Source organism: Polyergus mexicanus, unplaced genomic scaffold, assembly GCF_030449975.1.
Source record: "Polyergus mexicanus isolate NDT 795.1 unplaced genomic scaffold, iyPolMexi1.0 SCAF_12, whole genome shotgun sequence".
NCBI classification, from domain to species: domain Eukaryota; kingdom Metazoa; phylum Arthropoda; class Insecta; order Hymenoptera; family Formicidae; genus Polyergus; species Polyergus mexicanus.
Window position 1 is genome coordinate 9,853,146 of NW_027223332.1, and position 16,014 is coordinate 9,869,159.

At 37.5% G+C, this 16,014-nt stretch overlaps 1 protein-coding gene across 5 annotated transcripts; it reads left to right on the forward strand.

Annotated features, from left to right (window-relative positions):
* Positions 1–61: 61 nt before the first annotated feature.
* On the forward strand, positions 62–11,328 carry LOC138938278 (facilitated trehalose transporter Tret1). Of its 5 annotated transcripts, XM_070305138.1 has the most exons (4): positions 6,001–6,126; positions 6,204–6,928; positions 9,653–9,773; positions 9,873–11,328. In XM_070305138.1, the coding sequence occupies exons 2-4, from the start codon at positions 6,911–6,913 to the stop codon at positions 11,297–11,299; spliced, it is 1,566 nt and encodes a 521-aa protein (XP_070161239.1). In that variant the 5' UTR covers positions 6,001–6,126; positions 6,204–6,910; the 3' UTR covers positions 11,300–11,328. The 5 variants fall into 5 exon arrangements, with proteins under 5 accessions (XP_070161241.1, XP_070161239.1, XP_070161238.1 ...); XM_070305140.1 differs by lacking the exons at positions 6,001–6,126; positions 6,204–6,928 and adding an exon at positions 62–122; XM_070305137.1 differs by lacking the exons at positions 6,001–6,126; positions 6,204–6,928 and adding an exon at positions 7,571–7,794.
* The last annotated feature ends 4,686 nt before the right edge of the window (positions 11,329–16,014 follow it).

The window sequence follows — 16,014 nt, forward strand, 5'->3', positions numbered from 1 at the left end:
GATGCGTAAAGCGACGAGCGACAATTAAATTGCAACTAAGTTACTGTCGCTTCCACGACAACAGCGAAGACAACGAGAATGGATGTGCCATTTCGACGACAAAATCCTTCTCCTCGTGCGAGGTAAGTCCTTCAGAGTTTATTAAATCGCGAAGATAATTAAAATAGAAAATCATGCGTCACGCATGATTTTAGTATATTTTTGATAAAAAAACACGCGCACATATACACGCACGATATCGATTGTCACGAAACGCTTCGCGAGCGCTTGTAATTTGATTTATTTGTATAACTTGATCAGAGTTCACTTTAATTGCATAATTTTTTTTTTAATTTTTATTTCATCAATATTCAGTATCGGCAAACAGCAGTTTTAATTATTCTACCTTATAACATACACCTATAGTATACATATAGTACAATATATGGTACATATATGCTCGGCTTAGCAATGTATGCGTATAATGTATACGTACACGTATATCACATCAAAGGAGTAAAAATTTAGTCTTGGCATGGCTCCTCATTAGAGATTACGTTATATGCATGACTTTCATTCGCGACTAACTAACTACACGCTCCGATAAATAATGGCGCTGCACTGAATTAATGCATATAAATATGTGTGCGTTGAGATCCACGTAATCTTCGCTATTAGCGAATCTGAGAAAAATGCAAAGGCAAATCTAGTTGGCGCTCGTTACGAAGAAAATGCGGGAAAAAGGAAAGTTAGCGCGAAACACAGTTCTCATTTCAGTACGCCATATCATTCTGAGATAACTTTGATAGAATAGTTGAAAATATACATTTAGCAGATGTTTTATCAATAATATTATGTATACGGTTTTTATGAAATTGCGGAAACGTCCTTTAAAAAATTTTTTTTACCGGCATAACTTTGTTGCTGCTTCTGCAAATTTCATTATTGTTGTAAAAATTGACGATAAAGAAAAGCAAAATCTTGCAACTTTCACTTTATTTACATCGTACAAATCTCTAAAAAAAAATCAGCCTTTAAAAAAGATCCAACAAAACGTATGAAACGTATTGTAAATACGGAACAGTAAGTTTTTGAAACGAATAGTTTGAACGGGTCGATTATCTTGACGTTTACTAATTTATCGTTATATATTTCGCAATTGATTTGCATCTATTCATTCGTAAATTGCATCATAGCCGTTAATTTACACGTTCAACAGAAAGCAAGAGTTACATGAGCTTATTATGCGGCTTAACATCGCTTAACATTATGCAGCTTAGCTTAGCGATTGTCAATTCTGTTAGTAAATCACAGATGGTTTGTATAAGTTGTCATTGTTGTGAATGTGTGGCTTATACCGAGACTATAAGCAATTCGTTTGATGATCAAATCGGCTTTCTAAATTGAAAATTTCACGCTTGCACAAAGATCGTTACAATAATAATCAACATATACACACACATACGTGCTAATTTACTTTTTATTATTAAAATTCCAGTATCGATTAACGTAGATAATATCAGCTATATGCATTGTGAAGAACGGTAAACAATAAATAAAATATAAATAAACACAGGCAGTTTTTATTCCGTTTCAAATTCTGCAACTGAGAAAATATATTTGCGTTTTTAAATGAATTAATTTCTTACACATTGAAAAGAAACCGTTAAAGAGGAATCAACATTCTCGCGGTATTTTTAAAGAGTCACAAATATTCCGAATAAATGTTTTACGCGCCAACGGCTCTTCACAAAACTTTATCAACAATTCATTCTAATTTAAACGATGCAGTTTTGAATAAAGTATCAAAAGTAACGTAATAAAATTAAAGTATGTTAGGGAAAAATAAAATGCAAGTATGATAGAGAAAACCTTGTTCTCATAAATAAGACGATTAAAAATATTAATTTTAATATAAGAGATATATGTGTCTAACGTAGTTACGGCAACGGCTGACTCTTATTAATCCTCGCCGAGCCATTTATGAGAATTTAGAAGAGTGTATATATATATATATATATATAATGGATAATGTACATGTACCCGGCTCTGCTGAAAGAGTTGATTCTTCTTTTTCTTTGCTTCTTCCAATTTTTATATTTTCGAAACCATGTAAACAAATAATAATAATGTACAAAAAATGTACATAACTTTATGACATTGTATATATGTTCTCTGTAAGAGTAGAGTATCCATTAATAATATCTAATGGAATATTTTTACAACTGTTATGATTCACGTGACATAAAGCCGATATAGATTAGAGATTACCGCATACTATGTCTTATGTACGGCAAGCGTGTTACATACGCGTTACCTAGCGTCTCATGAATTTTTCATCGCAAACGTGTAACCGTCCGCAGGTCCGTAAAACGTCAAAAGTCATTGCTCTTGTTGGGAGATCAATAAAAGGGTGAAAAATCGCGCGTCTCGAAAAGATTAATGTCTTACATAATCCGGCATCGGCGCTGATTTATTTCGCATAATACGACGTGTAGCGCACTCGTTATGGCGTCATAGTGCCGCAAAATCGAACGTGACTCGTCTGAAACCTGACCAAGGCAAAATTCATACCAATGCGAATTTAATCAAACCTGCTTCTGTACATTCTTACGAAGGAAACCGTAAATCTTACAGAAATCTTTTTCAATATCCATTTTTTTTAGATTTTGATCAAATGTTATAAAATATTATATATATATATATATATATATATGTATAAAAAGATAATAAACACATATGTTTCTCTTCTCTTTGATTAACTTTCATTCATTGATATGGAAAAAAGAGACTTAATGGATGTCTCGCTGCTCCGGACAGATAAATGGATTTATCAATGCAAGTGAGATAGAAAAAAAAAGATTAAAAGAACACGGGGGATTGAAACGTCGATATTTCATCGAATTGTACAAGCTTTGGGTGTCACACTGTATTTCGCAACATAGTGCTTTATGCACTCGAGCTGAGTAACGTATATGGAGAAATACACAAAACGATAATATGCAAAATTACACAAAATTGAGTAAAAATACTATTTCAATAAATTATATGAATATTTATAACATTTCAACAAACAATTTGTAATTGCTCGCATTAGGAGCTAAATAGGACGCGTCTTTTTTTCTGTAACATAAATCGTTATAATCGGATTAACCGTTTAATCGCTGGACGGAAAACTTTTCAGATTTTTCCATGAATATATCGCAAAGATATAAAGAAATACAATATTTTTTTTCTATATCTCGATTGAAAGTTTTACCGCGTTATTCTCTTTGTTCTTTTCTCTTTGCGGTATGACAAATGCGTAATGTTCAGCAAGCGGACAGGCAAATAAACTTACGCTCTTTGATTCGAAGCGCATGGAAAAGTCAAAAAAAGCTGAAAAAGAGGAGGTCGATGTTTTCGTTAAGTTCGTCTCTTTGAGCACAAATGTCGTGCGCGCCGCTTTAAATTTTAATCACACCAAGCGGGGCGAAGCACTTCGCGCACTCGCATTTATAAAGGCGACGTAATGAGCGAGCGAGCACGCGCACGTCGGACGATGCCGATTAACCGAGGATTACTTTAATTAACTTTACGTTGGCGGGGGAATGAACACAACCAGCCGATGCTAGCGAAGGCAGAGCAATCGGTTATGTTGTACAGAAACAGTTAAGATAATGACAATTTACGTGATTGCAAGGGACACCGGCTGAGAAGCAATTTGTCACGAAATGCATTAAGTCTGGTAACTTGCTATTACTTTACTCAAGAGAGAGAGAGAGAGAGAGAGAGAGAGAGAGAGAGAGAGAGAGAGAGAGAGAGAGAGGAATGGACAGTTGTTCAGCGCGAATCTTTCTAAGGACGATAACGTTGCGCGAGGTTGCCTGTCACTTAGAAATAATGAATGAAATAAATCTGAAGGATAAAACATAAAATAACGATGCGTAAAACTAATGAAGAATGGAGTAGATATTACTGTATTGTAATCTGGAAAACCAACTTATTGTTAATTAATTTCAGAATCCAGGAGTATTTTCGACGGATCATCGAGATCCTTAATACCTCATGTTTTATTTAGCTATTATCGCATGTTTAGCAGAAGTAAACAGGAGGTATCAAATCAACAAATCTCGTAATTGTTTATAAGTCATTTAAGAAATTCTTATGAATGTCTCTCTGTTATTATCATAATATTCCTATCTTATTAATAACGGTGGAGACATCACTTCTCGAAACAATCAGTTGCAAGGTGAGCGATAGTAATCATAAATTATCGATTTAGGATGATGGTTTTAGGCAATATTTGTTTCGTGGCATAACGATCATAAAATGTATCACAATAACAATTCCATCGAGAATATTAGACTACATGATGAAATATTCAACAATTTTTTAATAAAAAAATGTTTAGAAGCATGTATGTAAAAATAATGTACAATATATTCATTAACACGTACTTTTTACTCAAGCAATCTATTAAACACAACGATTTCACATTATTTAAATCTATATGTGATTTTTGATTATATCTATATAAACGTAGAATATACATATGTATATCGATCTTAGCTGTTTGAATCCGAATCAATGCGGTTTCCTGTCAAAACATTTTTAACAATTGAGAATGCAGTTTCTCTCTCTTTACAAATATATATAAATTTCTATCACATTGAAATTACTCGTGTATTTGTCAATCGAAACCAAAGCTTGCATAGGAATTAATCATGAAACAAGCGCAACGCGACGTTCGCTGCTCGTTAATAATATGTCAAGCCTGATCCGTCACTCTTATGATTAATTAAGTTGACACACATGTTGAATGACAGTAGGTCTTATTAGTTGCAAGACATAGTAAATTGCAATATGACAGCGCTCTCTCTCTCTCTCTCTCCTTTCATACTTATAATTAAAATCTATCAGTAATTTCTTTTGCAAGAAAACAATCTAGTAAATCTTAAATGTATAAACTCTTTAAATAAATAATGATTATTGATGGTAATAATATTATATATGAAAGAAATATCAATAATATTGTTATTAAAAAAACATATACAAGTTTCTCAAGCCAAAAGATCTTTTCAAGTTTGCTTTTTTAAATTTTTTCTTTAACGATAAGATATGTTGAATACGAAACTTAGAAAATGTTTGCTATCAAGATATGTTTCTCATAATTTAAGTTAATTTACCAGTCTATCAGAGATATACACACACAGAGTCTGTTTGTTTTCGTAAGTGTTCATGATAGCAGTTAAAGATCAATTTACCCGACACCTTTGTTTCGAATCCAAAGTGTTTTAATTATCAAAAACTGTTGCAAAAGCCGTAGCTTTGAAACGTGAGATTAGCCTGGATCACACGCGTATTCCAAGAGAACCGAAACTATTCGCTCTGAAACGCGATCAGCTTAACTCTGAAACGCAATAAATCCCTTTGATGCATCCTGTGTTTGTTGTTCTCGTTATTGGATCGTCGAAAACGCACGATTAAGACCCCTAACCGATTCACAATCAATCTCTTTTTTCATCGGTATAAGCAAAGATTGACAAGATTAAAGCGTGGCCTTCGGGCCAATTACCTGAAAGAATGCAAAGATACAATTTCTATCGTGCGTTGTTAAAAAAAGACAAAATAGAGCAAATATTATATATATATATATATACTAAATAGTAAAACAAGTCGGCAAAAGAAAACTGCTATATCCTTCATTTCTCTTGGACATGATACGGTAGAGAATTCTCTCTTTACGAGTCTACATTTCCGCAATTGATCTCGATTTCAATGATGATAAACGAGATTGGAATAGATCGTGTTGCGAGAGTCGATCGAATGATTCTCGAGACTTGCCGCTTGACATCTCTCTCTAATAGACGCTAATTATCAGCTATATTGCTTGTCGTCGCGGTTTATTTGAGAACGTACACGGATCGCAGACGAGCGACGCGAGATAAGCCATGGTGCGTCTTCATAGACTACATACGAGGGCAAACATATGGGCCTAACATCATCGAGATAGCGGTGAACACGCGAGAGATAAGAGAACAAAGGAGACATTCCAGGATGCGTCTCCTCTTCGTGCCTGAACGATAAGTCGCATCAACGTCAGAGAACAGTATAACCGTCTGTTGCTCATCACGTTATCGTCATTTAATGAAAGAAGAAGAACTCGTGAGTCTAGTTGCTATCTCTAGAGCTGCTCGTATAATTGTACTGGCTTGCAATTAACAATCAACAATCGTATTAAGGCCAATTGGATGGGTCGTCATCCGTGCCGCATCTTCGAAGTTAATTATGAAGTAACAGATAAATAGATCTCTCTAGATCTCCTCGTTGAATCATACATATCGATAAGATGCGACCGACTCCGATGACCGGCTCGAATTCGAATTCCGAAGTCACCAGTGTCTGTTAACTGCTAGCGGTGGAAACATCAAGGAAAACGAGGCTGCAAGTGATAAACGACTATCCGGTTAATCGCGGAATTTTCGCGGCGACACTGATAACAGAAAATATAAAGCCACGAATAAAAAAAAAATGAAGTAATAAAGGCTAAATAGATTAGTTTTTATATTTTCAATTTATGCGTCAAAGTGTTATTACACGATTGCCACGAACATAATATCGATGATAATTTTTGTGAACGCGATTTTTCCAATTGCAAAATAGATATTATACCTTGTACAATTCTTTTGTATAAAATACTTGTAAAAAATACATACAATAATTAATAAATCGTTCTCTGAAAAGCTGTGAACAGCGCGAACGTTCGGAAAACTAAATAAATAAAAGCTACGTATGTGTTCCAAAGACGAAATAATCAATACGTGAATGATCTAAAATTAAGGACACTCGATAAAACATGAAGAAGACTAGTTGTTGAATTTATTGCATCAAAGACCGCAACTCCGGAATCGCCAGGAAAAATAGGACAGCTGTTCCATTCTCGTCTCACATGGCTACAATTACAAATGTAAGCGACACAGTTTTGCACGCGCAGTTGCAATACGCCGCTCTGCTCTGATTTCTCTCGTTACCGCGTAAACAGACGAAATGGAAACGTTACTGCCAATCGTTAATTCAATACTCAGATAATTAAATGGCTCTTATTATTAGTTGTAATCGCACGGTCGCTCCGCGACTCGTATGAATCAATGATTTTCAATAACTGTTGGCCATATCAGAGTATTATAGCACAATATTGGATAACAATCCATAGCAAATATTCCTCCAACATTTCTGTTTTGTTGCATGAATACATGGCGCAGATTGCAATTACAGTTTTATTGCATAATAATCATCGCATTTATTAACATAACCGATTAGTATTCAATAATCAAATTTTGGTGTGTTTACATTTTGTTTATTAAATTTTATGGCTTTTCTAATTTTATTTAAAAAAATCATCTACATAGATCGTTCCTTGATATCGTCGCTCAATTTCTTTATCATTGCAACGAAGCATCATTGAGGGATCATCAACCTTGAACGATAATCTTTGCCGTCTGGATGATTATAAATATCGCGGTTAATATAGAAACGCGGAATATCCAGAGAGTGAGCGGAAAAAAATAAAATTATGAAGCAAGACGATCGTATGTGTACGCGAATGTGAAAGCAGACGCGATGTCGGCGCCTGCGCATTTTCTCACATATCCGGTTCCATAAACACGGTCCAAAGTTAATACCGACGAAAACATGAAAGTGGTCGCCTCTATCGAATCTGGAACGGAGGAGCTGGTCGATCGTGGTACGTTGCACTTACAATTAGATCGCGGATTAGGAACCGTTTAAAGGAATCGGAGCGGAGAAGGCATGACTGAAACAATGGACCCGTTTGTAAGTATCGCGACTCGTTCGCTTCATCGAAATTAAAACATTTGTCATCTGGCATTCCCGAGATTCTCCGTATCGTACCGCGTGCCAGATAAAATCCACTCCGATTCTGAGGTTATATCTGCGTGGGCGTACGCAACGAACGCGCGTGCACGTGAAGAAAACGGCGTTATCACGCTTTTATGGAAAGGTGACGCGCGTGCGCGCACCCGTACGCACATGAGATGCATCGGTATTGTATATCCACTGGCAAACAATTCTGAAATTTTTCCCTATTTTTTTTCGATCGCGTGAAAAGATTGATGATCCACTAGCAAAACTATTTATATTTTATAATTTCGAAAGTGTCATTTCTGTACATCGCTGCTTCAAATAAAGTTGGAATATACGAACGGAATATATACACACGAGAGATTCCAATATAATTTACCAATTAATTCTTTTGTAAAATTTAATCTATATATATCACATTTCAAGATTATGACTCTCAACGAACTAAACTCGCTAAAGTTGTAGAGTTATTCGTCAACGCAAAGCATCATATTTCAAGCTAGTACTTGAAATAGCTCATGCGAATCAAGAAATTCAATCCCTTTATCCATATCCATCCGCACAAAGTGAAAAGTGTTTGTCCAAATATGACCCGACTCGAGAGAATCAGTTTTCTAAATATATATATATTATATTTGACGATGAGCCATGCAACTCAGAACTTGAAACGGAATGATTCAGCATTTAGATAATGGAGACAGTACTCATTGACCTCCATCGGCGTGTCGCGTAACATGATATGCGCTTTATGTGATCTGTTACGTGTATTAAATACACGTATATGTCGGTATGTTTGCGATGTCGGCATGCGATCACGAGAAATAAACTCGAGAACACAGTCTGTCCAGCGGCGAAGCCAAAAATGGGTGTTCCGTTCGATGCCACTTTTCGGCACCTTGCGAGCAAATGCATGCGATGGCTCCGAAAAGCCACGAGGACCGCAAACACGTTGGTGAGTAGCAACGAAACGAATGGCAAGAAATGTTCACCGTTTGCCTTGTTCGCTCGCTTCTTCGGCTTCGCCGATACTCTCGCGTGCACCAAATTATCTCGATAGGTCCGTGTAGCTGCTATTACGACTGTGTGCTGAGATCCTCTCTTAGATTGTGTCGCTGGCAAACACGCAAACACGCAGAAGAGTGACGTATCGCTTCAAAAATAGTGGCGCGCATGTGCATTCGATCGGCGATGTTATAGTGGCGCTTTGTTCATACGAAGAACTGGAAATCTACGCGAGACCGCGCTTTGCGAATGTTTCCTTGATGCACTATGTTAATTTGACAATTAAAAGAAAAATTCTCCTCCGAGAGAGCTGGCTATTAAATGAAACCGAGAATAATTTTTCCGCGGCTTGATGTAGTTTACATAGATTATTCTCTCGGTACGTCCGAGTTCTTTGAGAGAAGAACGCGGTTTCCATTTGATTCCTTGTACACCACATTAATCACTATCACCTGTTGCTTCTCACTTTGAGAAAGAATTTCTACATTCCGTCACGCTCAAGGAGATGCATTCGCGAATATCACTCCGCTCTATTCCGATTCGATAATAACGTTTGAACTCATTCACAGAAATATTTCATAAATCATATTGGCAGTAAAAGAGTAGCGGTTGATTTGTTATCAATAGCTGCAGTTGCCACAAGATTTATCATTTAAAACAATGACATCTAATTTTCTTTTGCACAATAAGCAGAAAAAAATGTTACGTTATTTATAATTTCCGTTTAATTAACTATAAATCTCAAATAATAACGTGAAGGCTCTCAACCTGACTGAAAAAAAAAGATTAATATTTGTTTCCACTATAGATCGGGGCCTTAAAGGGAGGTGGGCCGAAAGAGGAAATCGTGATGCAAGCCTCGTCTTTCCAGGACAAGCGTCACCATAGTAAACGCACACAATGGAGGCAATGGCTAGCATGTATATCAGGTTTGCGTTATATTTCATGAAACATCGCGTATTTAAAAGTGACGCGTGACGATTTAATCAAAGCGCCATTAATCTTCCATCAATCTTCATTTTCTTCAGCGACTTTATCCATGGTAGCAGTCGGTAATGTTTATGGATGGACCACCACGTCTCTCTCGCGACTCATGTCCAGCAACAGCGACGTTCCAGTGAGGATTACCCAAGACGAGAGCTCGTGGATCGTATCGTTGACGGTGATCGGTTCGATGATCGGTCCATTCCTCGGAGCGGGCCTCGCCGATCGATACGGCCGTAAAAGATCTCTTCTGTTCGCTAGCGGTTTCTTCATCGTCGGTTGGACAGTCGTCTTCTTCGCTCGGAGCGTCGCGGCTCTCTATATCTCGAGGATAATCCTGGGCATCGGCGTGGGTATGTCATATACCGCCAACCCGATGTACGTGTCAGAAGTAGCCGACGTCGGTATTAGGGGTGCCCTCGGCACTCTGATCTCCGTAAATGTGTTTACCGGCTCCTTACTGACGTGCAGTATCAGTCCCTGGGTATCTTATCAGGTTCTAGCGGCTATACAACTCGCAATACCCATCCTCTTCGTGGTATGCTTTTCCTGGTTTCCAGAGACTCCCGCTTTTCTCGCGGTCAAGGGTCGCAAAGCGGAGGCCACCAGGTCTCTGGCGTTCTTCAAAGGGATACGCGATCGTGACGAGGCTAGAAGAGAGTTGGAGTACTCTCTGCGTAACAATTTTTTCGAGGACGTTTGCGACAACGTTCCGTCGACCGGTCCCGAGGCGCGAACGAAACCGGTCAAGCGCAGCTGGATTGTTAAGCTGAAGCTGATGCTGTCGCCCAGCAACGCCCGTGCCCTCGGCATCGTCCTCGGTCTCATCATGGCGCAGCAGCTTAGCGGGAACTTCAGTACTATGCAGTATCTCGAAGTACTCTTCAAGAAGGTGGCCGTCGGTATTGACTCCAACATGGCAACAATACTCGTCCTCGCGGTCGGCCTTGTTTCGTCCGGATTATCAACCGCGACCGTCGAAGGCGCGGGTAGACGCCCACTGCTGATAGCCTCCACTCTGGGCTCCTCCGTTACTCTCGCGTTCCTCGCGGTATACCTTATGCTGGACGGACGAGGCGTGGACATGTCCGCGGCGAATCTCCTTCCGGTGGTCGACGTGATCGTCTTTCAGGTGACCTTTCAGATCGGGTTGGGCACGTTGCCGAGCGCGCTGATCGGCGAATTGTTCCCCACCGAGGTGAAAGGATTAGCCGGCGCCATCATCACCATCTTCGACGGCTTGCTCGGCTTCGCCGTCTCCAAGTTGTACCAGGTGATCGGCGATTCGTTGGGCGCCGACATCGTTTACTATTTCTTCGCGGCTTCGTGCTTATTCGCGTTTATAATGGTGATATTCGTCGTGCCCGAGACCAAGGGACGGACGTTCCGTGAAATTCAGGAACTTCTGAGGGGCGGTGACAGGAAAGTGGAGGACGTCGAAAATACGCAGAATCGAAATAATGTGGCGTGACAGAGAGAGCCGTACCGCGTTCTACGCTGGACGCGACACCAACTCGCTTATCCAACGTCATCGAACGTTCTTTCCGAAGCGATGAACTTTGATGTATATATTTACGAGTTTGAAACGTCCATTATTTATCCTCACTTGTATATATACCGTAACTTTGTATATGCGACGAAAAGCGAACTGCTAAGACGAAATCATCTTTGTCCCGCGGCTTATGTTCTCCACGACTTTTCTCCCATTCTCAATCGAGAAATAAAGAACTTATTAAATTCATTTTTCTTACACGTATACGTATAAATCCGTGTCTATCTAGATAGTGTGTTTTCGTATTCCTTCAAATGCGAATATTCCATCAGTATTTTCATGATTATGAGATCTCATTATGAATTTCACCGTTTATTTATTAAAACACTGCTATGAGAAACATTATCTTTATATACAACTCCTCTTTTATTTTATTTTCTTTTCTCACGCGGAATGTTACACGGATATTACACGGATGGGATATTTAACAAGACGTCAGACTTCAGAGTTGTTTCTCGTGCACATACAAGATAAAATATTTAAGTAAGGAAAACTGAGAGAGAAAGAGAAAAATGAAAATAAAAAGGACTGACAAGTAAAAATTTCGCGTAAACGCCGCATCTCTTATACAGGAGCGTAGAAATCGTATGAGGCAGTTAAACATTGAGATGAAGAGAGAGAGAAAGAGGCGTTGGAAAAATCGTAAAAATGTTTTGTGATAAAAATAATATGCTTCCGGGTCCCAGTACCATCTAAAGAAGCACGCTTTAATGTTTTCATATATAATTGCTAATTATTGTACAATGCAACATATTTTCGTATGTTTTGTATACTTCTTCTCTCTCATATATATCTCTCATATATATATTAGATATAATAGTCACAACTTCCCTTTTGAACAATACAATCAGGAAAAGCAACTCAGGGCTCGGGACAATCATATCTGCGGCATTGCTATAAGAAGACTAATTGAAAATATATGTCTGTGGTTATAAAAGATATTCGTAAACGTGAGGCAATCTTTGCACAATGCTTTTTGCCGGATTAGTTGAAATCGTAAAAATTTCAATTTGTGAGATATCCGGTATATGAGGATTTCGCAGACAAACTACTCTGGTCTTTCTCTCTCGTACGCGGCGACAGAAGATAAAATATAAAAGCAACGGTTGAGAGTTCGCGTATCCCAAAACAAAGAATTGTCAGCTATCACTGCTTCCAAATACATTTTCTCTACATAAATATAAATATTGAAGGCGCACGTACATCGTTCTTTTGTACACAGGTATCGTTAAAAAAGAATGCTTTAATATGTCAGAAGTTTTGTAAAAAATAAATTACACTCTTTTGAATTGACTTTAAAATTGATGTTTTTTACGTATAAAACAAACTATAAAACTGATTAAAGATTGAGAAAAAAATTATAATTAAAGATTAAAAAAAGCGAAGAAATTGCGGTAAAAAAGGAGCAATAAAATCAAATGACAATATTCTTAAAAAGTAAGAAGAGCTTATGTCTATTCTGAATTTTCCTCTTTTATGCGTCAATGAACCTATACAAGCGCCATAGTTGATGGACACATATTTCAATTTATTTCCCCGCATTCCGCATTCAACTGCCGCATATTATTCTGAGATCGCGATACGCACTGTCCATTTATTCATTAAAGAGAAAATTAAAAAGAAGACTACGTGCTGCAAAAGTAATTATATGAGCGAGAAACTTAAAATAAAGAAGCATCACATTTACAATACAAAATTAAGCTATATGATGAGACAAGTGCAAAGCGTATATTTTCTCGGGAAAGAAATGGAACATACTTCGGCAAATTGGAAAAAATAATTTCTGTCATCGCCCGCACCTTCAGAAGAGAAACGATGACAAAGAATCATAAATGTAGACGCGGAATCGTTTGATAGAGAGCAGAAAACCTTGCGTATACTTTCCGTATTGCAAAGAGAGATCATATAAATCAAGCTAACGCAATTGTTGCAGCCGATGCTATTATGATGATGGCGTGCAGGAGATGACTTCATTTTAAAATTGATTATATCTAGATCGATTCAATGTACCATGACGGAAGAGCGTATTATTAAATTCCATTTTTTTGCAATATCTCGTAGACATTGATCACAAATAAAATCATAATCTCTGCAGATAATGAGCTTTGATCTCAAAAATCAATGAATAGAATAAAAAGTGAATTATAGAAACAGATTCATGAATTTCGTACATTTTACATTTATTGAAAATTGCATTTTTTTTTTTCGTTTTGAAGATAAAAGGTCATTAACAGGCTTGTGTTTGCATTGTAAACAAAGCTAAAACAAAATTAACAATCATTTAAACGGAGGATAGCGCAAGCGTGCGAAAAAATTACAGACGCACAATGTCAATCAGCTACTCGTTCTCTCATCGATAGGTGCAATGCTTGTCTCTGAGCTGGAGGCCATCATTTTGAACAAAATATTTAATTAATTAAATTTTGATTACTGTAAAGTAATAAAAAGGATAAACCTAGATTATTTCGACATTATTCATACCTATAGTTCTGTAACTTAAAAAGTTAATATCGAGCAATGGGAGTGGACTTCGCTTGGCGTGAAAAGTTGCAAATCCAAGTGGAATTTTACAAATATAGATCTCGTCATACTGAAAGCACTGGGAAAGCAATGGGAATGGATCTCATTTCGCATAGAAAGTTGCAAGCTTATGTGGAATTTTGCAAATATAGACCGCGTCACACTGAAGTACCGGGCCTTTAATTTCAAAACTGAAATTAGGTTTCCGTTGCGTTAAAATTTTTTTGAGATACAGGGGCAAAGGCGGAGCCCCTTCATCACCCACACATTTACATAAATACTTAAATATACAACTAATATAAAATACATGCTCGGAGAAAAATTATCGTATTTAATACTTGTTTTTATCGTACAACTTATTTGTTAATAACTTTTTAATAAACATTGACCGATGCTAAGTTAAAATGTCTTATTGTTAAATGTTATATTCAGGATCATGATCTTGACAACAATATATCGAGGTCAAGGTCATTCGTGAGATTGCCCACTTTCTGCTAATTATCACAAATTAACGCGAGATAATGTGAGATTCAATCAAATGAGATTTTCACAAAATGTTCACAAGATATCGTCACTTGTGTTGCTCTTAGATATGAACGGAAAAACAAAATGTCTTCGATAAAAACTGTCACGTAGATAACATTAAAGGAAAAAATCATTATATAGATTTTTTTAAACAAAATAACTATTATTCAAAATATTTTTTTATATCGAGCTCTATAATTTTAAAAAATAACTGATAATGAGTGTATTACACCGTATCACACTGTATATATACGTGTGCGTCTCGATATGTGCATAAAATCATGTGTTAAAGCACTAATAATCCCGTATGTATGTATATATAATACAATATATCAAAGACCGCGACCGCAATATAACGCGCGCATATCAATGCATCTGTTATTCCCGAGGAAACAATGAAGGGCTCGGAAAACTAGTCTGGTCTCCAGTATTTTCGCCGACTTTGGAACGATTTATGCGCTCGATCGCGAACCGTTGCCGCAGTGGCAACGGATTAGAGTGAATTAACGGGTCCCGGGCCCCGTTGAAACTTGCAAACGCCTCCAGCTACGATCGCGCCGGACGCCTGCGATTTTTCCTCCTCCGCGCTTCGTTCTTTTTTTTTTATCGTTTTTTTTTCGTTCGCTTTGTTCGACTCGTGGCGAGCCTCGGCGAAGGGCGGAGGTTGTAGTTTTTATTTCCGCAGCCGTCGTCGTAGCCGGGGCACTACGAGAGCTACTACCGTGCGGCGATGCGGTAGCGATTCGCCAGACGAAGAAAATACGAGACGACACGCTGCGAATGAGCTTGTAAAAAGGTCAGAATTTTCTCTACGCGTACCAGATGTAAGATGTAATCCGCAGCACACGGCGCGGCTTACGTTATTTCCGAATTCATACCCACCGATTTTTTTCGTAAACGATACTGTGCGGTTGAGCATTCGGCAGAAATATGAAATATGTATGATATTACAAGAGAGGGGAAACAAATAAAAATGTTTTTGCGGATGAATGACGGAGGACTTATAGAACACGTGCGAATGTGAAAATACAATATGTCAGAGATATCATTGCTGACGCAAACAACGATAACTTTTGACACATTGGCTATAATCATTGGTTTTTCCTGATGTAATCGCGCAATTATTGATAAGAATGTATACATTAAAAAATTATATATATATATGTATTATAATTCTTCAAATATTTACTTGTTTTACGTTTTCAACAATCATAATACAACTCTAATTTTATTTCGATACGTATTATATAGTATCGATATCGTCGAAATATTGTTCTCTCTAACTGCTCTCTCGAATGTCTGTTCATTTCTCGACGCGATCTGGAAATTCCAGACGTTTGTTATTGCGACGCCATATGACGCGTACGCTGGATAAAGCTTCATAAAAGTAAATTGCGGATATTTTCTGTTCTGGTCGACTAATTCGATTGTCGAGGGCATCGCAATTTAATTTATCCGTTACTCGAGGTATCAATGTGTTATCGAATAAAGATGAAAAATAAAGCAAATTGCCGGAGTATCGCTTTATCTCGGCTCGATTCCAGAAAGTTTATATGGTACGTTATCCTTCTTCGCTGTTGCGTCGCTTC